Source organism: Somniosus microcephalus, chromosome 3 (assembly GCF_052327205.1).
Source record: "Somniosus microcephalus isolate GS21.2 chromosome 3, FLI_Smic_1.0, whole genome shotgun sequence".
In the NCBI taxonomy this organism is placed as follows: domain Eukaryota; kingdom Metazoa; phylum Chordata; class Chondrichthyes; order Squaliformes; family Somniosidae; genus Somniosus; species Somniosus microcephalus.
In genome coordinates, this window is record NC_140989.1 from 322,584,743 (window position 1) to 322,612,611 (window position 27,869).

General features: G+C 45.5%; 1 protein-coding gene across 6 annotated transcripts in view; it reads right to left on the reverse strand.

Annotated features, from left to right (window-relative positions):
• The window catches only part of LOC147122194 (ERI1 exoribonuclease 3-like), a 491,903-nt gene that overhangs the window by 89,958 nt on the left and 374,076 nt on the right, over positions 1-27,869 (reverse strand). For 4 of the 6 annotated variants that reach the window (XM_085983078.1, XM_085983073.1, XM_085983076.1 and 1 more), the window contains one exon: positions 8,011-8,195. The exons of the other annotated variants lie outside the window; for them this stretch is intronic. In XM_085983078.1, the coding sequence (XP_085839204.1) occupies positions 8,026-8,195 (170 nt within the window). In that variant the 3' untranslated portion in view covers positions 8,011-8,025. Of the gene's footprint in view, positions 1-8,010; positions 8,196-27,869 lie in introns of those variants that run through there. 6 annotated transcript variants of the gene reach the window in all.

Below are 27,869 nucleotides of genomic sequence, written 5' to 3' on the forward strand. Positions count from 1 at the left end.
TCAATTATAGTTGAATAAAATATTTCGACAGGGTCCACTGCTGGTACATCCTCCGCAGTAGGCAGTGGCAAGCGTGATAGCCCATCAGCGTTTCCATGCTGTTTCGTGCCCTTATACTCTATTTCATATTGGTTCGCCCCTAGAAAAAGGGACCATCTTTGTAGCCGTTGCGCAGTCATCACCGGAACATAAGAACATAAGAAATAGGAGCAGGAGTAGGCCAATCGGCCCCTCGAGCCTGCTCCGCCATTCAATAAGATCATGGCTGATCTGATCCTAACCGCCAATCCACTATCACAGAACCATCCCCTGAATCTAACAGAATTAGACACATGAAATAGGAGCAGGATCAGGCTACACGGCCCCTGGGCCCGCTTCGCTACCCACAGGGCCATGTCCGATCCGAACATAGACTCATGTCCAAATTCCTGCCCGCTTCCCGTAACCCTTAATTCCCTTTACTTCTAGGAAACTGTCTATTTCTGTTTTAAATTTATGTAATGATGTAGCTTCTACAGCTTTTTGGGGCAGCATATTCCATGGACCTACCACCCTCTGAGTGAAGTAGTTCCTCCTCATCTCAGTTTTGAAAGAGCAGCCCCTTATTCTAAGACTATGCCCCCTAGTTCTAGTTTCACCCATCATCGGGAACATCCTCCCCGCATCCACCCGATCTTTGGATTAAACGCCCTTCTTTGGATTAAAGATGGAGACAAGAGGTTGGTGGTCAGTCAGCAAGGTGAACTTCTGCCCGTGCAGATAGTGGTTGAACTTTTTCACTCCCCATACTAGGCCGAGGGCCTCCCTGTCTCTGGGCGTAGTTGCGCTCGGCTGAGGTTAGTGACCGAGACGCAAAGGCTACTGGCCTCTCCAACCCGTCTGGGAATTTGTGCGACAGCACCGCTCCAATACCATAGGGTGATGCATCACACGCTAACCGAATTGGTAGTGCTGGGTTGAAATGAGCCAACACCTCTTTTGATGTGATCAATTCTTTGCACTTCTGGAAAGCTCGTTTACATTCGTCATTCCACTTCCATGGTACCCCCGTTTGCAGTAGGGTGTTCAGTGGGTGTAATACTGCAGACAAATTCAGCAAGAACTTATGGTAGTAGTTCACCAGCCCGAGGAACGACCTCAGTTGTGACACATTTTCCGGTGCTGGAGCCTCAATCTTTTCAGGGGACTTATGTAATTCCTCTTCATCAATAACGTGGCCACAATAAGAGATCTGCTTCTGGAAAAACTTGCATTTGTGGCGATTAGCTCGTAGCCCATATTCCTTCAATCTAGTGAGCACCTGCTCCAGGTTGGCGAGGTGATCACTGTCATTTTCGCCCGTGACCAGGATGTCGTCCAAATAACACTGGGTCCCTGGAATCCCTTGCAGGACTTGATCCATTACCCTTTGCCAAATAGCCGGAGCTGATGCTACCCCGAACACCAGCCGGTTGTATTGGTAGAGACCTTTGTGAGTGTTGATCGTGAGGTATTGTTTCGAGGCTTCTTCTACCTCCATTTGTAGGTACGCCTGGGCCAGATCAATCTTAGTGAAGCGTTTTCCTCCAGATAGCGAGGCGAAAATATCTTCAATCCACGGAAGCGGATATTGTACCGTGTGAAGGACTGGGTTCACTGTCACCTTAAAGTCCCCACAGATGCGAACCTTCTTTGGTTCCCCAGGCGTATTACTCAACGACCTCTTCATTACAGGAATGATGGGTGTAGCCCACTCGCTCCAGTCCACTTTGGACAGTACTCCTGAACGTTCCAAACCTTCCAGCTCTGCTTCGACGGCTGGGCGGATCGCATAAGGCACTGCTCTGGCCTTAAAAAACGTTGGACTTGCATTTTCCTCTATTTTTATCATCGCTGTTATGCCATTTAGTGTTCCGAGTCCCTCCTGGAACACTTCTTGTGCGTCAGTTAGCATTTTTGACAGTCGTCCAGGTGTGACGTCGTCATCCTTTTTGGCCTCTACCGTCAGTGCCTGTATGGAATGCCAATCTAACTGTATCTTCCGGAACCATTCACGTCCTAGTAGTGGTGGTCCTCCATCTGGCAATACATATAGGTCAATTTTTGGTGTTTCCTTGCCGTTGTATATCACGTTCACCCTTATTTTCCCTTTAGGGTAGACTTTTTGCCCCGTGTACGTCTTCAAGACAATCTCTGTATCTCTCAAGGGTATATGTGAGAATAGCCGCTTGTAGTCCCTTCGGTTTATGACTGTTAGGGCTGATCCTGTGTCCAATTCCATTTTCACTTGGACTCCGTCTATTTTGAGCGTGACCCAGATAATTTGGTGATCCTCCATTTTGATTACATTATGTAGTTTCAGACAACCCAGCTCCTTGCTTCCGGAGTCTGTATCACTTTTCTGTTCGTCTGAACTACTCTCCGTCACCTTATGTACCTTTTTGTACTTCTCCTGTGGAGATTTCTTGCTGCTGGTTTTCTTTCCCGACCTGCAGACTCTTGCTATGTGTCCTGCTTTTCCACACTGTCTGCACACTTGGTCCTTGAGCCAACAATCCTTCTGGTCGTGTGTTGTTCTGCCGCAGCGATAACACTTCCCTGCTCCATATGACATTTCATTGGTGCCATATTCTTGCGGTCTCCGTTGTATCTCTGCAGCGCCCCGTGCAGCTGCTTCGTGTGATACTGCCATGCTGAAAGCCTTGTCCAGCGTAAGATCCTTTTCTGATAGAAGCCGTTTCTGGGTTCCTTCACTTTGAAGCCCACACACAAACTTGTCCCTTAACCTATCTGCTAGTCCCATTCCAAACTGGCAGTGTTTCGATAGCTTGCGCAGTTCCGTTAAATACTCAGCATTACTTTCGTCTTTATGCTGGTTCCTTTTATGAAACTTAAATCTTTCTGCTATCAGCAGCGGTGTGGGGTTTAAGTGGTCCTGTAGAATTGCCACTATACTTTCGAAATCCTTATCCACTGGCTTCTCTGGGGTTACTAGGTTTCGCAGTAAACCATACGTTTTTGCACCCATGGAATTCAACAATACCAGTGCTTTCCTGGCATTTGGCACTTCATTCGCCTTGCAGTACACTTCAATGCGTTCCACATATGTCGCCCAATCTTCGATTTCATTGTCGAACGCTGTGACACTGCCACTCGTCGGCATCCCTGGGTGTGGTTAGACTGGCTAAAATGGCGTCTCCCGCGCTCTCCCTTCTTCTCCGCTGGCTCAAAATGGCGTCTCCCGTGCTTCCCTTTCTTCCCGCGCTCGCCCTTCTTCTCCGCTGCGGCTTCAAAAATGGCATCTCCCGCGCTCTCCCTTCTTCTCCGCTGTGGCTCAAATGGCGTCTTCCGTGCTTCCTTTCTTCCCCCACGGACGCTGCTCAGCCCTTGAGCACTGGCTGCGCTCTGCGCGTTTTCCTGCGCGCCTCTCTCGTTGCCGCCGCTCGGTCCTGAACCCCGGCTGTGCTTTACCCTCTCTCTCTTTTTGTTTTCCGTCGACGCCGCTCGGTCTTCAACCCCCGGCTGCGCCCTGTGCGCTTTACCCTCTCGCCTACCCCGTCGACGCTGCTCGGCCTTTTCTGTGCCGTCGGTCGGCTCCAGCCGCCGCTGTCCGGGAAGGGTCTGCGCCGTACCTGTTGCCAGCCTGTTGCGCTGGATCGTCGTGACTGGAGAACCAAGCCCAGCTCTCAACAGCCTCCCCTGCGATGCTCACTCTCTGCCGGATGACTGGGCGGTTGCTCGTGGTCGACGCCCGTGCTTCTGGCCTCGACTTTCTTCCACTGTCCTCCAGGAGCGAATCCCTGGGAGGAAATGCAGAGTTGCAGGTAGGTTCGAATCGGCCTCGTCGCCACTGTTAAATCCGTGAATCTTAAGGTATGGTGTTCTTCAATAAATAGACGGAGACTGCAGATGAACAATCAACAGGTGTTTACTGGATGAGGGTATTCTAAAAACTAACAGTACAGATCCCTACTCCAGGTTTATATACAGGTGTGGTCACTGCCGGTACTACAGTATACAGGAGCTGTAAAAGTAGTTCTCCTCTTAAAAAGGTACATACACTACAGTGTCAGATCGTTAAACTTCTTCCTGCACTGCATCCATGTTCTTGGAGCAACACTCCTGGCATTGACGGCTGCTGTTACTTCTGCCCACTGCCTCCTGAGCATATGTCTGGAGGGCCTCCTGCCCTGCTGTGGATACAGAACATCTCTCCTTCTCCCCACGTCTTGCACCAAGACCTCCAGTGCATTGTCTGAAAACCTTGGTGCATGCTCTCTTGCATGTTCAGCCATTGTGCAAAGTATTACAGCACAGATTCACTTTTCAAGACACCCACCACTTCTTGCAGCCACAATGCACCTCCCCTTTAAGAGGTACAGGCTGCCTTTAAGTAGCGCTAGTCACTTGCGATATTGGGCCCCCTGCTGACGTGGCAGCCAATGAATAGCACGGGGAGCGCTGGCTGCACACAGCGATCCTTTAAAAGAGCAGGCCGTACAAATTTGCCTGCATCACAATGAACGGGCGCGGGTTAATCACGTACCGCGATCTGCACGCCTTTTCAGGGGTTATCCAATTTAACCCGCTAGAAATTTAATTAACTTCTGCATAAAATAGATCAATTCAACTGGAATGGAATATAAAATGTCCAGAAATAAGTTGCTCCTATGAATAATTTTTGACATACATAATTGTCAATATGTTGGCCTATATAACAATCAGAACAATTAAGAAAAATCATTGGCTGATGCAGTATTAAAATCAGAATACAGGAATAAGTATTTTGAACAAGTGTAATGAATACACAGTTTGAGTACAAAACGAAATGTCACATGGGCTACACAAACTATTCTAGGATGTAATAGAAGCCAACCATAATGCAGCATAGAATGGAGAGATGTGCATTACTGGCTATGATTCCCTGTACCAAATACCAATCTCAGTTGTACTATCATTGGAAAGAACTGAGCAGAGAAATGTGTCAGTCTTGGCTCAGTACTGTTGCATCTGGGACAAAAGGTTGTGGATTCAAGCCCCACTGCAGGACTTAATCACATCATCTAAAATGACACTTCAGTGCAGTAATCAGGGAATGCTGCACTGTTGGAGGAGCCGTCTTTTGAATTAGACATTAAACCAAGGCCCCATTTGCCCTCAAGTGAATATAAAGGATCCCACAACACTATCCAAAAAAGAGTAGGGAAGTATACCCGGTGTACTGGCCAACACTTATCCCTCAGCCAACAGCGGGTGCAGAACATTCTGGAGGGGGAGGGGGAACAGCCAGTTGTCGTGATACATGTTGGTACCAACGACGTAGCTAAAAAAAGGGAAGAGGTCCTACAAGTAGAATTTAGGGAGTTAGGAGCCAAGCTAAAAAGTAGGACCTCGAAGGTAGTAATCTCTGGATTACTACCAGTGCCACGTGCTAGTAAGAGTACAGAGAACAGGATAGTTAGGCTAAATACGTGGCTTGAGCAGTGGTGTAAGAGGGAGGGTTTTAAATTTTTGAGGCATTGGAACCAGTTTTGTGGTAGGTGTGACCTATACAAAAGGGACGGTCTACACCTGTGCAGAGATGGAACTGATGTTCTCGGGGTAATTTTTGATAAAGCAGTTCGGGAGCATTTAAACTAGTATGGCAGGGGGCTAGAAACCTATGTAGTGAAATAGAGGAAAGTGAAAGGCAGACAGAAATAAATGGTAAAAGGGTGAGGAACAAAAAACAAAGGGCCAAACTAATTCATAAAAAATGTGAGCATAAAAAAAGCCTGAGGGTTTTATACCTTAATGCGAGAAGCATCAGGAACAAGGTAGATGAATTAGCTGTGGAAATAGAGGTTAATAATTATGATCTAATTGGGATTACGGAAACATGGTTGCAGGGTGAGCAGGGCTGGGAGCTTAACATACAGGGGTATTCAGTATTTAGGAAGGATCGACAAAAAAGAAAGGGAGGAGGGGTAGCATTGCTAGTAAAAGAGGGGATAAATGCAATTGAAAGGAAGGATATTAACTCAGTTAATACAGAATCTATATGGGTGGAGCTAAGAAATAGCGAGGGGCGAAAAACATTAATAGGAGTGGTATATAGGCCTCCAAATAGTAAAATAGAGGTTAGGGAGGGCATCACGAGGGAAATTAGAGAAGCGTGCAATAAGAGCACAGCTGTCATCATAGGTGACTTTAACTTACATATAGATTGGACTAGCCTAATCAGTAAAAATAATGAGGAGGAGGAATTCCTTGAGTGTTTAAGGGATGGTTATCTGGATCAATATGTCGAGGAACCAACTCGGGAACAGGCTATATTGGACTGGGTACTGTGCAATGAGAAGGGACTAATCAGTAATCTTGTTGTACGGGGACCCTTGGGTCAGAGCGATCATAACATGATCGATTTCTCACTCGAAATGGAGAGCGAAGAAATTGACTCAGAGACTAAGGTCCTGAATTTAAACAAGGGGAATTATGATGCCATGAGACGGGAACTGAGTAGGTCTGATTGGACAACGTTCCTGAGAGGACTGGAGGTAGATAAACAATGGCAAACATTTAAAGATAGAATGACAAAATTGCAAAAATTGTTTATACCAATCTGGCATAAAAGGAAATCTAAAAAGGTGACTCAACCGTGGATAACAGGGGAAATTAGAGACAGCATAAAATCCAAAGATAGGGCGTATAAAATAGCCAAAAAAAGCGCCAGAGCGGAAGATTGGGAACAGTTTAAGATAGAGCAAAGGAGGGCAAAGGGCATGATCAAGAGGGGCAAAATAGCTTACGAAAACAAGCTGGCGGAAAATATAAAAACTAACTCCAAAAGCTTTTATAAATATATCAAAAGGAAAAGACTGGTGAAAACCAAAGTTGGTCCATTGCAGTCAGATACGGGGGAATATATAATGGGAAATAAGGAAATGGCAGATCAACTAAATGCATACTTTGGGTCAGTCTTTACGAAGGAAGACACAAAAAACCTCCCTGGGATATCGGGAAAAATAGGGACATTGGCAAAGGAGGAACTGACGCAAATCAATATCTCTAAGGATATGGTGTTAAGGAAGCTAAAGGGATTGAAGGTGGACAAATCCCCAGGGCCTGATAACATGCATCCTAGGGTACTGAAGGAGGTGGCCCTAGAGATAGCGGATGCACTAAGGATGATTTTTCAGAATTCATTAGACTCGGGAACAGTGCCGATGGATTGGAGGGTAGCTAACGTTACCCCACTATTCAAAAAGGGGGGTAGGGAAAAAGCAGGTAATTACAGACCTGTAAGCCTTACATCAGTTGTGGGCAAAATGCTGGAGTCCATCATTAAGGATGAAATAGCGGAGCACTTAGCAAATGGGGACAGGATAGGACAGAGTCAACATGGATTTACAAAGGGTAAATCGTGCTTGACTAATCTATTGGAATTTTTTGAGGGAGTAACTGGTAGAATAGATGGGGGAGAGCCAGTAGATGTGGTGTACCTGGACTTCCAAAAGGCCTTCGATAAGGTCCCACATAAAAGATTAGCATGGAAAATTGAGGCTCATGGGATAAAGGGGAAAGTTTTGGCGTGGATAGGGAACTGGCTGTCAGATAGAAAACAGAGAGTTGGAATAAACGGCTCATTTTCTGAATGGCAGGCAGTAACAAGTGGGGTACCACAGGGATCTGTCCTGGGCCCCCAGCTGTTCACAATTTACATTAATGACCTGGATCAGGGAGTCGGATGCAGCATTTCCAAATTTGCAGACGACACTAAACTAGGAGGTGGGGTGGGCTCAGAGGAAGAGACCAGGAAGCTCCAGAGCGATTTGGACAGACTGGGCGGATAAATGGCAGATGCACTATAATGTGGACAAGTGCGAAGTTATCCACCTTGGGTGCAGGAACGGGAGGGCAAATTATTATTTAAATGGCAATAGATTGGGAGAGGGGGAAGTACAGAGAGACCTGGGTGTTCTTGTACACCAGTCACTGAAGGCGAGCATGCAGGTGCAACAGGCGGTCAAGAAGGCAAACGGTATGCTGGCCTTCATAGCAAAAGGGTTAGAATACAGGAACAGGGATACCTTGCTGCAGCTGTACAGGGCACTGGTGAGACCACACCTCGAGTACTGTGTACAGTTTTGGTCGCCTCATCTGAGGAAGGATGTTCTTGCCATGGAGGGGGTGCAGCGGCGATTCACCAGGCTGATACCAGGAATGGCGGGAATGACCTATGAGGAGAGACTATGTAGTTTAGGGATGTACACACTGGAGTTTAGAAGATTGAGAGGGGACCTCATAGAAGTGTATAAAATTCTGACAGGTCTAGACAGACTGGATGCAGAAGGAATGTTTCCCTTGGCGGGTGAGAACAGAACTAGAGGACATAATTTAAGGATAAGGGCTAAACCATTTAGGACAGAGATGAGGGGGAATTTCTTCACTCAGAGAGTGGTGAACCTGTGGAACTCATTGCCACAGAGGGCAGTGTACGCCAGCTCATTAAATATATTTAAGAGGGAATTAGATATATTTCTACGGGCAAAAGGGGTTAAGGGTTACGGAGAGAAGGCGGGGACGGGATACTGAATTAAAGGATCAGCCATGATCTCATTAAATGGCGGAGCAGGCACGAAGGGCCGAATGGCCTACTCCTGCTCCTATCTTCTATGTATCTATGTATCATTAGAACAGATTATCTGGCCTTTTCATCTCATTGCTGTTTTATGGGACCTTGCTGTCGCAAATTGGCTGCGACATTTCCCTACATTAGAACAGTGACTACACTTTAAAAGTACTTCATTTGCCATGAAGCACTTTGGGACATCCTGAGATTGTGAAAGGTACTATATAAATACAAGTTCTTTCCTTGTAGAAGGAGAGGCAACTGTGTGGTGCGGGAGGACCACAGAAAGGAAAATAAAGACCTTATAAAATAAGACAAATTATCTTCACATTTCACTGTTATAAAAGGTGGAATCTCCCTCATTGCTGTGGGATTTCATTATTTCAATGAATGCATTCATTGTTGAGACACAAAAAATGACAAAGAATCAGTAATGATCAATTTGAAGAACTAGGTTGTTCTCCAAGGTTAAAACTAAGAATTTTACAAATACCACGTGCACGTCAAATCAAAGAAATAGCAAGCAACTTTAATACCGATTTTATTGTGAACTTTTGCTTTCATAGATTTGTTATTATTGTTAATGTGTACAATGCATGTTTATCTGGATACTTCACTGTTCGCCTTTAACCTACAAATCAATAGCTTTAAGCCACAAGCACAGATGATTATCTGTCCATTTTAATCCAAAACCTTGATTCAAGGTAGTTGACTTATAAACCAGAACACAAGCATGTTGGATGCGCACATGCACGCGCACGTACACACACAATGTTATCTCTCATTGCTTAGTTTATCGAGTGAAATCATAGAAAGTAATATTTCGATTTCAAGACGAGAAGGGAGTTACAAACAATCTTAAACTTACGCAAAAGAATACTATGTAGCAGAGCTCTGCAGTAGGCCAAGCAGGGATGCTCAATGGTTATATGAGATAGCAAAATAAGCTGGACAAAGAATATTAGTATTAATTCATTATTATACTAACTCTAAGAAAATGTGCTGCATTTTTCCGCATGTATGAATTATTTCTAATTTTCACATGAAGTGTTGATTCTAATGTGTCAACCTTCCCTCAGTGGTAGTACTCTTGCCTTTTGAATCAGAAGGTCATGGGTTCAAGCCCTACTCCAGAGACTTGAGCACATAATCTAAGCTAAAACTTCAGTGCAGTACTGAAAGAGTGCTGCACTATCAGAAGTGCCGTCTTTCAGATAAGCCGTTAAACCAAGGCCCTGTCTGCTCTCTCAGGTGGACGTAAAAGATCCCATGGTACTATTTCGAAGAAAAGCAGGGGAGTTCTCCCCTACGTCACTAAAAAAGATTATCACAGAAATCACAGAAACCCCACAGTGCAGATAGAGACCATTTCGGCCCATTGAGCCTGCACCGACACATATCCCACCTGATCCCCATAACCCCTACACCAACACATATCCCACCCTATCCCCGTAACCCCACGTATTTAATCCCCCTAACACTAAGGGTCAATTTATCACAGCCAATCAACCTAACCCGCACATCTTTGGACTGTGGGAGGAAACCGGAGCACCCGGAGGAAACCCACGCAAACACAGGGAGAATGTGCAAACTCCACACAGACAGTCACCCGAGGCCGGATTCGAACCCGGGTCCCTGGCGCTGTGAGGCTCTGGTCATTTATCTCATTGCTGTTTGTGAGACCTTGCTGTTCACACATTGGTTGCCGTGTTTCCCTACATTACAACAGTGACTAAACTTCAACAGTACTTCATTGGCTGTAAAACGCTTTGGGACAGCGCGAAGTCATGAAAGGCGCCATATATATGCAAGTCTTTCTTTTCATGCATCCTCATCAGTTTGCCATTTATATAAACTTTAAACAAAAATGTGAACAAAGATCGTTAAATGTGAGACTGAAGGTTAATTATTGAGATTATTTCACTTTCCACAGGGGTAGATATTAACTATTGGGCGGCTAATCGTCATTGCGTGCCTGCTGGCCGCCAGATCCTTCCAGTCCATTTTGAGGGCAGGGCTTCATTACCATGCTGCTGCTGACTTTTGGGGAGTTCCGCTGCAGCTTGCCATCTCCAAGCAGGTGCAATACTGTGAGGCAGGAAGGTAGGTCCAGCGGGCTGGTGCGGTCGTCAGGCAGGGGGAGCCCAGGGTGGCACCAACCCCCATTATTCTTGCTCCTCTTGGCCCTATAAAAATAATTTTAACACTTTCCTTTATAAGCCCCTTTTGCATGCTTCCCCCACTAGGCCATTTAAATTGCATTGGGGTTGTATCTACATCATAGGTCTCCAATTTGCACAGATTAACGAGGCTCCCAACTGATTCAGGTGGGTGTCGGTGCGCCCAGTGGACTGCCCTGGGCAAAATGGTAGCGGAGGAGCAATTGACGGTAAGTCGACCAATTCAATTTTAACGCCACTGCCGCCCTGTTTCTGCTAGGTGGAGGGAGTTAAAATCCCCCCAATGTAGTCAGTCCATCTGCCTCTGAAACTTTCATCCACGCCTTTCTTACCTCCAGATTCAACTATTGCAACGCTCTCCTTGCTGATCTTCCATGCTCCAGCCCCTTCTCCTTTAGGACCCTCCATAAGGCCCACCACTTTGACCAAGCTTTTGGTCACCCTTCCTAATATTTTTTGATTCAGCATCCTTTTTTTAAAATTATGCTTCTTTGAAGCTTTTTGGGGCATTTTTCTACATTAAAGGCGTCATATAAATGCAGTTGTTACTGTTGTAGTAGTACAATCTAATGGAAAAGATACTATGTATCAGAATACATTATTACTTCTGAATCATTTAAAATGTCCCAACAAATTTGAACGCTGGCTCAACTAGATTACATTTTCACTTCCCCCATTTTTGAATTTATATATTTGCACCATAAACTGTTCCCTGGCTGAGAGAATAGGCAGACGACTTTTCTTCTGGACCTCTATCAATGTAACCCATGAGCTGATCTGCTGCAAATGCACAAGAACAGCTTGAGAAAATTTGCCTTTCAGTTTTCCATTTGCCCTTGTGGGGAAACACCTGGCCTCTGCTCTCTAACTGGCAAAACAGCGGAGGATTTTTCTCATTAACAAAGCTGATAAAAGCATCGATTGCCAATGATAAAAAGGGCATGCAAGCATCAAAAACAAACATTAGAGGGTAGAAATTACAGTGTTGGTGTTGTACAGATACTGAATGTGCTTGGAACAAATTCCTTTCTCTGTTATTTTATTGGAGGTATTAACCTATTTAAAATAAACAGGCTAATGCCTCCAATAAACTAGCAGATAGGAATTTGACACGAGTACATTAAGCGTTTGTGCAATAGCATCCCCAAAAGTAATTTCTACCCTCATATTACTTTAAAGGATTGTTGTTGTGTTTAAAATTGTTTGACAAGCCAGTACTATTTCCACTGTGATGATGTACCAGGGAATTGAATAAATTATGCATTTTGATGCAATTTACAATTGCATGTTTGAAAAAATGAAAATGTTTGCTAACACTTTTTCATGAAGACACTACCTGCTTACTTTAAGGACAAGGATTAATGTTAGGCGCAAACCAATTTTTTTTTAATTCGTTCATGGATGTGGGCGTCGCAAGGCCAGCATTTATTGCCCATCCCTAGTTGCCCATGTGAAAGTGGTGGTGAGCCGCCGCCTTGAACCGCTGCAGTCTGTGTGGTGAAGGTACTCCCATAGTGCTGTTAGGGAGGGAATTCCAGGATTTTGACCCAGCGATGATGAAGCAACGGCGATATACTTGCAAGTCAGGATGGTGTGTGACTTGGAGGGGAAGGTGTTCCCATGCGCCTGCTGGCCTTGTCCTTCTAGGTGGTAGAGGTTGTGGGTTTGGGAGGTGCTGCTGAAGAAGCCTTGGCGAGTTGCTGCAGTGCATCTTGTAGATGGTACACACTGCAGCCATGGTGCGCCGGTGGTGGAGGGTATAAATGTTTAAGGTGGTGGATGGGGTGCCAATCAAGTGGGCTGATTTGTCTTGGATGGTGTCGAACTTGAGTGTTGTTGGAGCTGCACTCATCCAGGCAAGTGGAGAGTATTCCATCACACTCCTTACTTGTGCCTTGTATAGATGGTGGAAAGGCTTTGGGGAGTCAGGTGGTGAGAATTTCCAGCCTCTGACCTGCTCTTGTTGCCACAGTATTTATGTCGCTGGTCCAGTTAAGTTTCTGGTTGTAATGAAATCTGTTTGTCTTGATCCTGTATTTCCTGTACTCATGTATATTACCCTCCCCCACACTGTGTATAGTTTCACTTCCTCTTTCCTGACTAACCTGGAAGGTTCCAGGTCTTGGCTCTTGGCTCCGCCCCTGACTTCTCTTACATAAAGATCCCCGGATCTGTATGACTCATTCCTGTGAGCCAGTCGGTGTGTTGAGATGTAGCTCTGATCTTAGTGATTAAAAGCCAACTTGTTTAAGCCTATAACTTCTAGTTTTGTGGTTATTGAAGGCACATCAATTTTAATCACTAACGAATACTAGGATGGATCGACTCCTAAAACCAGAGCGTCTGGACTTGGATCCACATTCTGCTGAAGCATCAAATCAATTTGGACACTGGCTCAAATGCTTCGAACTCTTTGCGAGGGCTTCATCCGCTAGTGAGGTAGATAAACTGAGTCTACTGACTACTCGCGTTAGTCATCGGATTTATTCGTTCATCCGGGACGCCACCTCTTACACGGAGGCCATCACTATCCTGAAGGCCCAATACCAGAGGCCGGTAAACGAAGTGTACGCCAGACATCTGCTGGCTACACGCAGGCAGCGACCTGAGGAATCAATGGACGATTTCTTACAGGGCCTAAAGGACTTGGTCCGGGACTGTAACTGCAAGGCCGTGACAGCCAACGTGTACTCTGACGAATTGGTCCGCGATTCCTTCATCACGGGCCTCAAATCGAATTATATCCGGCAGAGACTGCTGGAGAAGGAGGTCCTGGACTTAAAAAAGGCAGTGGCCACTGCGCGATCGCTGGACGTGGCCCAGAAAAACTCTGACTCTTATTCTTCCGGCCATGCGGCCCTCACCGCCTCGTGCGCGCCGAGCGGGCCGCCATCTTGGAATCAGCCATCTTCCCCATCCAGGTCTCAGACCAGCTCTACACCGCCGGAGTCCCCACACAGAAGTTCACCCAGGAGTCCTACTACAGCGGCAATGTCTCGAGGCCCGAAATGCTACTTCTGCGGCCAGGCCAAGCACCCCAGACAACGATGCCCAGCGAAGGACACTACATGCTTCAAATGTAAGAAAAAGGGGCATTTTAGCAAAGTCTGCAGGGGGAATCCGATTTCCAACTCCGTCACCGCCTCGTGCGTGCCGTGCGGGCCGCCATCTTGGGATCCGCCATCTTTTCCCGACTCAACGGCCGCCCAGGGCCCAACAGTGGCTTCGATCACGGTGGATCAATCCAGGCCACACCCGTTGACAAAATCCATGATGGACATATAGGTAAACGGGAATTTAACGAAATGTTTAATTGACTGTGGGAGTACCGAGAGTTTTATCCACCCTAGCCTGGTACGGCGGCACTCATTAACGGTAACCCCTACACGGAGCAGAATTGCTATGGCTGCTAAGCCCCACACTTCGGACATTTTGGGCTACTGTGTGGTAACACTGACTGTAAAAGGCACGGACTACAAGGATTTTAAACTCCTCGTGATGCCAGAACTCTGTGTTAATGTAATCTTGGGCCTGGACTTCCAGTGCCACCACGAAAGTGTCACGCTAGCATATGGCGGGTCCCAGCCGCCACTCACAGTCTGTGGCCTATCAACCTTAAAAATCAGCCCGCCCTCTTTATTCGCTGATCTCGCTCCGAACTGTAGGCCCATAGCGACCAAAAGTAGACGGTACAGTCTGGAAGACAGACACTTTATCAAGGCGGAAGTGGACAGACTCCTGCGGGAAGGCATTATTGAATGCAGTACCAGTCCGTGGCGTGCCCAAGTAGTCATAGTTAAAAATAGCGAAAAGAAACGCATGGTAATTGACTACAGCCAGACTGTTAATATTTATACCCAGCTGGACGCCTACCCTTTACTCCGCATATCAGAAATGGTCAACCAGATTGCGCAATACCGAGTCTTCTCGACTATCGACCTCAAATCCGCGTATCACCAGCTCCCCATTAGAACGGAGGACCGCCCATGCACCGCCTTTGAGGCGAACGGACGCCTCTACCATTTTCTCAAGAGTGCCCTTCGGGGTAACAAATGGGGTCTCGGTCTTCCAACGTGAGATGGACCGCGTGGTTGACGAGAATAAACTACAAGCTACCTACCCCTATCTGGACAATGTCACTATCTGCGGGCACAACCAGCAAGACCACGATCTAAATCTTGCGAGATTTTTAAAAACTGCCCTAAAGCTGAATCTAACCTACAACGAAGACAAATGTGTCTTCAACACAACCCGTCTCTGTATCCTCGGCTGTGTGGTGGAAGATGGGGTAATTGGACCGGACCCTGACCGATTACGCCCCCTAAAGGAACTGCCCCTGCCACACAATCCCAAAGCCTTAAAAAGGTGCCTGGGATTTTTTTCGTATTATGCCCAATGGGTGCCCAATTACTCTGATAAGGCCCGACCCCTCATTAAATCGACGTCCTTCCCACTATCAGCTGAAGCTCGGGAGGCTTTCACCAGTATCAAACAGGACATTGAAAGGGCTGCACTGTGTGCAGTGGATGAAAGCATTCCCATTCAAGTCGAAAGCGATGCGTCAGACTTTGCCTTAGCTGCGACCCTCAATCAGGCTGGGAGACCTGTGGCCTTCTTCTCCCGAACCCTTCAGGGACCTGAAATCAGGCACTCTTCTGTCGAGAAGGAGGCACAGGCTATAGTGGAGGCAGTGTGGCACTGGAGACACTACCTAGCCGGCAAATGTTTCACCCTGCTCACCGACCAGCGGTCGGTGGCTTTCATGTTTAATAACAAAGGGGTAAAATCAAGAATGACAAAATACTCAGGTGGAGGATTGAACTATCCACGTTCGACTATGATATTATGTACAGGCCGGGAGCCCTTAATGAACCCCCAGACGCCCTATCGCGGGGAATGTGTGCCAGCATTCATACGGACAAATTACAGGGTCTCCACAACGACCTCTGTCACCCAGGGGTCACCCGACTATACCATTTAATAAAGTCCCGCAATCTGCCCCACTCCATCGAGGAGGTCAGGGCAATGACCAGAGCCTGCTGCATCTGTGCGGAATGCAAGCCTCGTTTCTACAGGCCTGACCGTGCACACCTTATCAAAGCCACACGGCCATTCGAGCGCCTAAGTCTGGACTTCAAGGGACCCCTTCCCTCGGCCGACCGTAACGTATACTTCCTCAATATCATCGATGAATATTCCCACTTCCCCTTCGCCATTCCCTGCCCAGACATGACCAGTGCCACGGTCATCAAGTGTCTCTGTAATCTATTCTGCATGTTTGGCATGCCGAACTACATACACAGCGATAGGGGGACGTCATTCATGAGTGACGAACTGCGACAGCTCTTGCTCTCAAAGGGGATAGCCACTAGCAGAACCACTAGCTACAATCCCCGGGGTAATGGGCAAGTGGAAAGGGAGAATGCTACTGTTTGGAAGGCTGTCACGTTAGCCTTAAAGTCAAAAGACCTTCCGACCTCCCGCTGGCAGGAAGTCCTCCCAGACGTGCTCCACTCCATAAGGTCTCTGTTATGTACTGCCACTAACGCTACCCCTCACGAAAAGATGTTCGTTTTCCCCCGGAAATCCACCTCGGGCATATCTCTACCCGCGTGGCTGACGTCTCTGGGGACAGTACTATTGCGGAAGCACGTGAGAGGCCATAAAACGGACCCCCTTGTGGAAAAGGTACAGCTCCTCCATGCAAACCCTCAGTACGCCTATATCGAATACTCTGACGGGCGAGAGGACACTGTTTCCATAAAAGACCTCGCTCCCTCGGGGAGCGGAGAGAACGATGAGAGACTACCCGAGGAAGACCTACACCAAAAAGAGACAGGACGCCCAGAGGTATCAATACCCAACTTTAACCTGGAGGACACTGCAGATAACCTGGAAGACACTGCGGAGGCCCGGACAGCGGAGGAACCAGAATCCACTCCCCTAGAGGCACCCCAACCGGCTTTGCGCCGATCACGGAGAACTGCAAAACCTCCTGACAGACTCACTTATACCAACTTTTAAGAAACATCACCCCGATGGACTAAATCTAAAGAAGGGGTGAATGTAATGAAATCTGTTTGTCTTGATCCTGTATTTCCTGTACTCATGTATATTACCCTCCCCCACACTGTGTATAGTTTCACTTCCTCTTTCCTGACTAACCTGGAAGGTTCCAGGTCTTGGCTCTTGGCTCCGCCCCTGACTTCTCTTACATAAAGATCCCCGGATCTGTATGACTCATTCCTGTGAGCCAGTCGGTGTGTTGAGATGTAAGCCTATAACTTCTAGTTTTGTGGTTATTGAAGGCACATCACTGGTCAATGGTGACCCCCCCAGGATATTGATGGTGGGGGATTCGGCGATGGTAATGCCGTTGAATATCAAGAGACAGTGGTTAGACGCTTGCTTGTTGGAGATAGTCATTGCCTGGCACTTGTGTGGCGCGAATGTTACCTGCCACTTATCAGTCCAAGCCTGAATGTCATCCAGGTCTTGCTGCATGCGGGAATGGACGACTTCATTATCTGAGGAGTTGCAAATGGCACTGAACACTATGCAGTCATCAGCGAACATCCACACTTCTGACCTTATGATGGAGGAAGGTCAATGATGAAGCAGCTGAAGATGGTTGGGCCTAGGACACTGCCCTGAGGAACTCCTGCAGCGATATCCTGGGGTTGTGACGATTGACCTCCAACCACCACAACCATCTTCCTTGATGCCACACTCGGTCAAATGCTGCCTTGATGTCAAGGGCAGCCACTCTCACCTCACCTCTGGAATTCAGCTCTTTTGTTCATGTTTGGACCAAGGCGGTAATGAGGTCTGGAGCCGAGTGATCCTGGTGAAACCCAAACTGAGCATCAGTGAGCAGGTTATTGGTGAGTAGGTGCCGCTTGATAGCACTGTCAACGACACCTTCCATCACTTTGCTGATGATTGAGAGTAGGCTGATGGGGCGGTAATTGGCAGGATTGGATTTGTCCTGCTTTTTGTGGACAGGACATAGCTGGGCAGTTTTCCACATTGTTGGATAGATGCCAGTGTTGTAGCTGTACTGGAACAGCTTGGCGAGAGGCGCGGCTAGTTCTGGAGCACAAGTCTTCAGCACAACAGCCGGGATGTTGTCGGGGCCCACAGCCTTTGCTGTATCCAGTGCGCTCAGCAGTTCCTTGATACCATGTGGAGTGGAATCGAATTGGCTGAAGACTGGCTTCAGTAGTGGTGGGGACCTCAGGAGGAGGCTGCTATGGATCATCCACTTGGCACTTCTGGCTGAAGATGGTTGCAAACGCTTCAGCCTTGTCTTTTGTACTCGCGTGCTGGGCTCCACCATCATTGAGGATGGGGATATTCATGGAGCCTCCTCCTCCTGTTAGTTATTTAATGGTCCACCACCATTCACGACTGGATGTGGCAAGACTGCAGAGCTTTGATCTGATCAGTTGATTGTGGAATCACTTAGCTCTGTCTATAGGATGTCGCTTCTACATTTTTAGGTACGCCTGGTGCTGCTCCTGGCATGCTCATCTACATTCCTTACTGAACCACAGTTGGTCCCCTGACTTGATGGTAATGGTAGAGTGAGGAATATGCACGGCCATGAGGTTACAGATTGTGGTGGAATACAATTCTGCTGCTTCTGATGGCCCACAGCGTCTCATGGATGCCCAGTTTTGAGCTGCTAGATCTGTTCTGAATCTATCCCATTTAGCACGGTGGCAGTGCCACACAACACGATGGAGAGTGTCCTCAATGTGAAGACGGGACTTCATCTCCACAATGACTGTGCAGTGGTCACTGCTACCAATGCTGTCATGGACAGATGCATTTGTGACAGGTAGATTGTGGAGGACGAGGTCAAGTATCTTTTGCCCTCGTGTTGGTTCTCTCACCACCTGTCGCAGGCCCAAACTGGCAGCTATGTCCTTCAGGACCCGGCCAGCTCGGTCAGTAGTGCTGCTACCGAGCTACTCTTGGTGATGGACATTGAAGTCCCCCACCCAGAGTACATTCTGTGCCCTTGCAACTCTCAGTGCTTCTTCCAAGTGGTGTTCAACATGGAGGAGTACTGATTCACCAGTTGAGGGAGGGCGGTAGGTGGTAATCAGCAGAAGGTTTCCTTGCCCGTGTTTGATCTGAAGCCACAAGACTTCATGGGGTCCAGAGTCAATGTTGAGGACTCCCTGGGCCACTCCTTCCTGACAGTATACCATGTGCCGCCACCCCTGGTGGGTCTGTCCTGCCGGTGGGACAGGACATACCCAGGGATAGTGATGGAGGAGTTTGGGACATTGGCCGAAAGGTATGATTCTGTGAGTATGACTGTCAGGCTGTTGCTTGACTAGTCTGTGGGACAGTTCTCCCAATTTTGGCACAAGTCCCCAGATGTTGGTGAGGAGGACTTTGCAGGGTTGACTGGGCTGGGTTTGCCGTTGTCGTGTCCGTAGCTGATGCCGGGTGGTCCGTCTGGTTTTATTCTTATTGCTTTTCATAGTGTTTTTTTTTTACAACTGAGTGGCTTGCTAGGCCATTTCAGAGGGCAGTTAAGAGTCAACTACATTGCTGTGAGTCTCGAGTCACATATAGGCCAGACCAGGTAAGGATGGCAGATTTCCTTCCCTAAAGGACATTAGTGAACCAGATGGGTGTTTAACGACAATCCGATAGTTTCATGGTCACCATTACTGATACTAGCTTTTTATTCCAGATTTATTTAATTAACTGAATTTAAATTCCCCAGCTGCCGTGCTCAAGAAGAATAGTCTTTGTTTTTCAAAGATTAAATGTAAAAAAAAAACTCATAAGTTTCCATACTGTGATTACTAAAACTGTTTGATAGCTTCAGTAGCATTTTACAAGATAAAATCATAATATTTATATTCATCCTCAAAACACTGAATGAATAAATGTTTTTGGGGGTCTATTTTTAATTTATATCATGAATATTAAAAAATCTCGAAAAAGAATCTGCACAAATGTTACACAATTCAAAATCTGAAAAGGCTATGAAGTGGTATACAATGGGTTAAACAATTACTGTGTCATCAAAATTCTACCGTATGACATCCTTACTACAATATATTTTTTCTGAGCTTATCGTGGTAGAGCGTCAAATAACAAAAAGGTGCATTAGTACACTAGCACCATTAATATCCCAAAGGTAGCACTATCGGGAGGAAAGAAGTGATATGCAGCTTATTTTATTGAAGAAAAAAAACACTCCTTGAAATTTACATATAGAGTATTCCATACTCATTACTTCTCCAAGAAAAAATATCGGTGGAAAATTAATTTTCACAGATTGCTGCTGATGTAGCTGAAAATATTTCAATAATAAATTAACATACATGGGACAGTTTCTTCAAATTAAATTCTTTATATATGCAAACCTTGCTTCTTTCATTACAAATTATATTTCCTGACTAACTTGTGTTTCTCTGCTGTATGCAGTTCTCTTTAAAAATTGCATTCATTAACAAGGAACAAAATTGTACTCATTAAAAATATCAGTTTACGTTTTCCATGTCGAATTGAATACTTTATAATGTATAGCTACAAAGTGCATGGGATTCTGGAATCATTTGCACGGGCATGTTAGAAAAAGAGACACAGGGAGGCCTGTATGGAGATTTTAGGAAATTCTGGAAGGCAATAAACTACAGTTATAGTTACAGGAGCAAACATCTACGTTCACCAGCTAAATATTTTCCTTCCAAGCTTCCACCATTGTAAGATCATTATCCATTACTTTAAGGACATTTTTAAATGACATTGTATAAAAGTCATAGGCCACCCTTAATATATGACCTTCCTCCCCTCAAATCTATTTTTTTTAATTACAAAGACCTTAAAGTACAGTCTATCTGATGCATAAAAAGGAGAAAAAGTAACAAATTACAAATTCAAGATATTCACAGCAGTGAAAAGTGGATCAAACTTTGATTCCCCCCTCCTTCTAGGTCTTGTCTGTAAAGTGTCTATCTCTGAGTTTACACCAGGAGATCAATCCTATGCATCAAGTTTAAACTCCAAGGCTGAACAGTGCGCATCACAACAAGGTGACAAACACTGGGGCCATGGAGCAATACAGGAACAGGGATCACCTCTAGAAACCAATCGCCTATCAGACTGCAACTGACTGTTCCTCATTTTTCCCCTCCTCATATCTAACAGGACTTGCCATAATAGATCAGCCAAGAAATCCAATGGAGAAGGGATGCTGGAAAGTGCTAATACTTCTACAGCGGCAGTTTAATCTGTGACAGCAGAAGGATTTGGAGAAGCCCATTAATGTGTTCTGTCTGATAAGGTTATGTTTAATCTGTTTGCCTGAGGTATTGAACAAATGCATTTAAGGATAGAGTTTATTCTTCCCCCCCCCCCCACCCCCTTTAGGGGAGGGTGGAGTAAGGTACAGGAAAAAGAATAATATACAACAGCAAAATCTACATAGTTGGCAGCTGACTGCTGTGAAAGCCACTTTATTGCATACACCCAAGTTCATAGTATAAAATAGGCCTGCTACCTTTACCCCAAGTCCAAAAGCAAATGCGGGGAAAGGATTGTGACAAGAAAGGAGTGGGATCACAGTCTGAAGTATGCTTTGATGATATTGAAAATTAATTCAAAAGCTTAATGTAAACAATGGCTTCACATCATAAGATGCAACAGTAAATGGGGGGAAAAAAAGTCTTCTATTTTAAAACATTGACTTTTATTGTTCGGTTTGCCTTGTAGAAATTTCTGGGTAGCCCACTAGAGGAATGAGCAGGTGGCAACCCAGAGAAAAAAACCCAGCTAACAACCTTAAGAATGACATTATTCCCATTGTTCAGCCCTTTAGATAACATTTCTACACGAACAACTTGAATTTATATCGCATGCTTAACATAGCAAAATGTTCCAGGGCAATTCATGGGTGGGAGGGTACAAACGTCAAGCAGGTATTGGGAGCGGTTGGTGATGACAGAGCTGATAGTTGAACAGTATTTGGTACAGGTTAGGATGTAAATGGTAAAATTGTGAATAGGTCAGAGTTTGTGTAGGGTAAATGAAGAAAGCAGTGTAGGGAATCGAGTCTGGAAATGACAGGTGTGGATGAAAGATTAGAAGTGATAGGGATGAGGGGGGGGTGGGGGGGTGGAGGTCGCCGATATTTTGGGCCATAAACGGGCATAAAAACAGGCAGGTGTAATGGACTAAATTTAAGATTTGAAGCTCAGCTCAGCATTTAGCAGAAAACGGAGGTTATGTACTGCTGGGTTCAGTCTGATTCAGTAGCCAGGAAGCGGGAATTCAATCATGGGATAAGGTATGGAGTTTTTGCTGGCAATAGAAAAGGATGATTTTGATCTTGCCAATGTTCAGCTGGAGGAAGTCTGGCTCATCTTTGATTTGACGTTGGGCAGGTAGTCAACAGTAAAGCAACTTTTGTGGAGTTGAAGCTGGTGGCAGAGATGTAAAGCTGAGTGTTATTGGCATATATATGAAGGCTGATCCCATGCTTACAAATAATGTTGCTTAAAGACGACATGTAGATAAGCAATAGGAGGAAGGTGAAGATGGAAACTTTGTGCACACTGGAGGTAACCGTGCATGGATGGGGAAAGAGCCATTGCAAAAGATCTGATATACTGGGACAGGTAGGGATGGAACCACGAAAGAGGTAATGGAAGAGGATGGAGTGGTGAACTGTCCCAAATGCTAAGGAGCAGTCATGGAGGACGAGGAAAGGTAGTACAGGGCTGTCAAAGTCAGAACATTTTGGTGCCTTTGACCAAGAGAGTGGATTTTAAGATATTAATTTCTGTTTATTACAATGATAAACCATTGTATATTTTATCCAGTAGGAGATTCTGGGATAAAAATTGGGTAGCGCTACCTTCCATTTGGGGCGCTACTTTTGCCAGGGCGCTAATTTTAGTGCCCCGAAAAAGTTAGCGCCCCCATGGCCGATTTTCCCAGGTAGCACCGAGAGAGGGAAGTGCCCCGCCTCCCTCTTGGGGCGCTGTGAGCCAATATAGCAGCACCACGTGCTGCAGCGCCATGTGCTGAGGCATGTCGCGCAGCGGTACTGCAGGCCTTCCTCCCTTTATTAAAGGGGTGGGGCCTGGCGCAGCGCATCCCGGCACCCTGGCTTGATCGGGTGGATGCGGTGAGGATGTTCCCAATGATGGGTGAAACTAGAACTAGGGGGCATAATCTTAAAATAAGGGGCTGCTCATTCAAAACTGAGATGAGGAGAAACTTCTTCACTCAGAGGGTGGTAGGTTTGTGGAATTTGCTGCCCCAGAAAGCTGTGGAAGCTACATCATTAAATAAATTTAAAACAGAAATAGATAGTTTCCTAGAAGTAAAGGGAATAAAGGGTTACGGGGAGCGGGCAGGAAATTGGACATGAGTCTGGGTTCGGAATGGTCATGGCCCTGTGGGTAGTGGAGCGGGCCCAGGGGCCGTGTAGCCTTGTTCTGCTCCTACTGTGTTCTAATTCTGTTAGATTTCAGGAGATGGTTTTATTCCTGTTCCTGGCTGGGGTGGAGATCGCCTTTACAGAAGGTAAGTACTGTAGAAAATATAGGGACAGAGTGATCTCCTGGAAGAATTTCGATCGCCTAGATGGGTCGGAGAGGAATTTCCCAGATTTTTTTCTCCCAAATTGGCCATTGGGTCTTTATCTGGTTTTTCGCCTCTCCCGGGAGATCACATGGGTTCGGGTGGATGCAGAGTGATAGAAGATTTGAGGTTAGGATCAGATCAGCCATGATCTTATTGAATGGTGGAGCAGGCTCGAGGGGCCGATTGGCCTACTCCTGCTCCTATTTCTTATGTTCTTATGTTCTTATGTAAGCCAGGCCTAGTACCAATTGTACCAGGGAGGATAGGAACCAGGGAGATAGGATGAATTCCAATAGAGGAACCTTCAAAATGTAAAAACAAGAAAGATAAATTGGCAGAGATCATGAGACCCCTTTGAGGGAGGCCTTCATCCAAAAATTGAGACAAAGAACTCGACACTCCATTGGGAACTGAGGTTTTGGGGGAATCTCTATAGGTTAACTGGTCTTGTCAATAATTTGGTCTCCGGCCCACCCCTAAAAAGAGAATAAAAATAACACAGAGGGCTTGCCCACACAGACGGTGGAGGGGTGAGCTAAACAAAAGTTGGGCTGGTCGAGCGCTCTTTCGAGAGTGATCCCATGCTCACCAACTCAAAGGTTCTAGACAATAGGAAGAGAGGCCGCAAGGTGGCATAGTGGTTAGCACTGTTGCCTCACAGCGCCAGGGACCCGGGTTCGAATCCGGCCTCGGGTGACTGTCTGTGTGGAGTTTGCACATCCTCCGGGTGCTCCGGTTTCCTCCCACAGTCCAAAGATGTGCGGATTAGGATGATTGGCTATGATAAATTGACCCTTAGTGTTAGGGGGATTAAATACGTGTGGTTACGGGGATAGGGTGGGATATGTGTTGGTGTAGGGGTTACGGGGATTGGGTGAGATATGTGTCGGTGCAGGCTCGATGGGCCGAAATGGCCTCTATCTGCACTGTGGGGTTTCTGTGATTCTGTGAAGCCAGAGAACTGTTCACGCACGCCAGCCATCTGTCCAATCGGGTCTGGTATCAGCTGCTTGTCACGTTCGTATGTTTTTGCTGTATTATTAGCATGTTATATTCCGTCCTAAACTCCGAATAAACACAATATACCCACCATATTGGTTTGCACTCGATCCTGTTTACCAGAGATATGCGAATCTCTACAATACTGTGAAGCAGCTACTTGATTGGGTGGGTTACTGCTTACAAGCATAATGAAAAAATCCAAATAACACACAAAAAGCAAAGTGAACAATAATCACAAGTGGAAAATATGCTACCTCATTAAGCACATTTTTATTTTAAATTTTGTCTTTAGTTTCAGGTTTGCTTCATGAAAAACAGAAGGTGGAAAATCTGACTTTTTCTGTCTGTCAATCTATTTTGTAATTTGAACCTCAATATCCAACATACAAAAGGCAGGAAAATTCCATTCATTAATTAGCTAGCTTTGGCTGAACTTTGGGGTGAGTTGGGGTGAAGGGAGAAAACAACGGGCTAACTTACAGAAAACATCAGTGCCTTTATCCATCCATCTGCGATACTCTATGTTTTGGTTTTACTTTTTGCTGTAGCGGATCCTACGTGACCTTTTGCAGCTGTTCCCCAGCTACCTTCATAATAAACTCATCTGTACCAAAAGTGTATTTTACCCTATTTTCAAATGAGATTCTTCTCGTTAAACTCCAAGGAACAGTTTTTGAAGTATACATTTCCAGTAGTGAATCATAATTTTGCCAGAATTGAATATAGCAGGACGTTTTAAACTCTGGCAGTTAATCAGCCCTTTATTAAAACTTAGTCTTTAAAATGTCGGCATCCTAAATCTACACTTTTAATTTTATTACCAAAATTATGTTGCCTGCCCATTTCCAAATGAACTGTTCTATTGGGTAATGTCATGTGTTGAACAGATAATGTGAGCATCTTGGCTGAGATTCAGCTGTGACCTCATCAGTGGAAGAGTCCATTGAGACCAAGGTGATCCAAAAACTTCTATGCTAAGATTCTAAAGGTACATTATTCTGTAATAATAATGACATAACATTACCATTTGAATGAAGGAACCATTTGTATTCAGTTTTACATTTAATAGTTTAGGCTTAAAGAAAAATCTCAACAGACCATTGCTGGAGTTTCACTGACTCTTGCAAAACATTTCTCCATTCCTCTCCCACTGGAATCTCAAACTGACTCATAGATGACACACCATATATGCCAGAGTTTTGTTTCATAAAGTTATTGCAAGAAGATTAATCTTGCAATATGTCCATCAAAAAGCTCTCAAATACAGCAGCACCGAGTTCTGCTTGCTGTGAAATCATATTTGAAAGCTAGTTTTGATTGTTACAGGTTAGGAACAGCATTAAAACAAATCTGTTAGAAAATCGGCTAAATGTTTCATTCAGAAAATGTCACGTAGATTTTTTTAAATATTGATCATTAAAATGGCGTATGAAGACAGCAGAATAATCAGTTATGAAGAGAAGGGAGCAGCATGTTCAAAGTTTATTACAACTTTATGCCAGTGACTTGCTGCATTAGCTTTTGATTATCATTCGAACAAACCTCATTTCCGGGTCTATTCTTGTTGTGCGTCTGGTCTGGCTGGTTTTTAATCAGTCCTTCAATATACAAACACTGTATAGCTGCACAATGTATCTGCCTTTGGTAGTGATAATATTTAAAAATTAAAAAACATTTAACTAATTTGTACAAATCAAAAATTATTTAAAAAGGTAAAGTCTCACTGTTGCATACCCCCTTAAATGGGGTTGAAAATCATGTTCTCTGGATATAGAAAATGCTTCACATTATGGTTTTGGTGAGAAAGTAAGTGAGGCAGTAAGAGTTTTAGAAAAGTAGTAAGTAGCTTTATGTAGAAGATGTAATTTATTTCATAAGTGACAGTACTGAGTGGGAATATTGCATATATTACATATACTGCAGCGCTTATAACACAACACAAACATGGAACAGACACAGAATCATAAGTAAGTGGGAGCATCAGCTTTATCAAAACCCATTTTACCTCAAAGACCAATAATGCAAAAAGACAACATTTGCATTAACACACAGCTTCAGTGTTTTTACATAAGAGTGTATAGTAACCTGTATTTCAATATAAAATTATTCTAGAATAGAGTAGAAGTGCAGAAAATCCCTTTTACAAAGTAGAGGGAAAAAATGGCACACAAAAAAAATTCAGAAAGCATTTTGAACTATCTGTGGAAAGCCAGAGGCTAGACTGTTCAAACACAGGGCATATATATAAATAATAGGCTCACTATAAAATAGCAGCAGAGTTTGGCATCTTTCTGTCACAATTCTACCAACAGGAGTACTTATAATGAGGTTTCAATGAAATAAATGCCTCACATACCAAATTTAATACATAACGTGGATTATAGATCTTTACAAGGTATGCCATTTCTCTGTAATATGAAGTGAAATAACAGCAAATGTAGCTTTAGTTCAAATCACACGATTCAGTTTCTAGCCTCTGCCATCTTTTATATCTGTTGTGGCATTTACTGTTGGAAATTGACCCCAGTCTCCAAACAATTGAGTCAAAATGGGCTAAAACCATTCCCACAAATTCCACCTATACAAAGCGTAAACAAATAGGTAAAAGTCTATTTTAAGAATGTAACAGATAATTTTGATAGGTTTACATATATTTCTGAATATAATTATGATGCGTTATAGGCTTTCAGTCTAGTCCGAGTGCCAACTTCCATGTTAGTGAGTGAAATATCATACACAGGCTGGACTGCAACATTTGTAATGGAAGTGGCTTTAGATGAATCAGAGGATATGCTGTTTTATAACAAAATAGGGGGAAAAATTGAGTTGTGCCCCCTTTGGGGTGCCAATTTCGCCGGGGCGCTACTTTTAGCGCCCTGAAAAAATTAGCATCCCCGCGGCCAAAATTCACCGGTCGCGCCCCAAGAGGGAAGCGGGGTGCTACTGGAAGCGCCCCGCCTCGCTCTTGGGGCGCTGCGAGTGAATACTGGCGTCGCGCCACGGTACTGCAGGCCTTCCTCCCGTTCTTAAAGGGGAGGGGCCCAGCGCAGCGCGACCCGGGGTCCAGCTGGGCCACCAGAGATCAGAGTGCCGGCAAAACAGCCCGGCACTCAAGAGAAGTGCTGGGTTCATGGTGCGCAGCCGGCACTCCGCGGGGGGAGGGGGGGGGGCTTCAGCGGAGGCCGGGGATGGTAGAGGGGGCAGGTGCTGGCAAGCAACAAAAATGGCCACCTGGCACCTCCCCTTTAATTTGCGCCGCCCCGGCCGCAGGTAGGCCCCCCTGACCCCGTCGGACATAGCGTCCGGCAGTAAGTCAGGGGGCGCTACCCAAGATCGTGGCCTGGGCAATGACATCATCACTGGCGGCACAGTGCGGCGATAACGGTTACCGCTGTCAAGCACCCTCTAGGGCGCTAACAGGAGGTGCAAAGTAACCGAATTTTTAGGCCTAGGCTGTTTCCAGTGGGGTTCCGCAG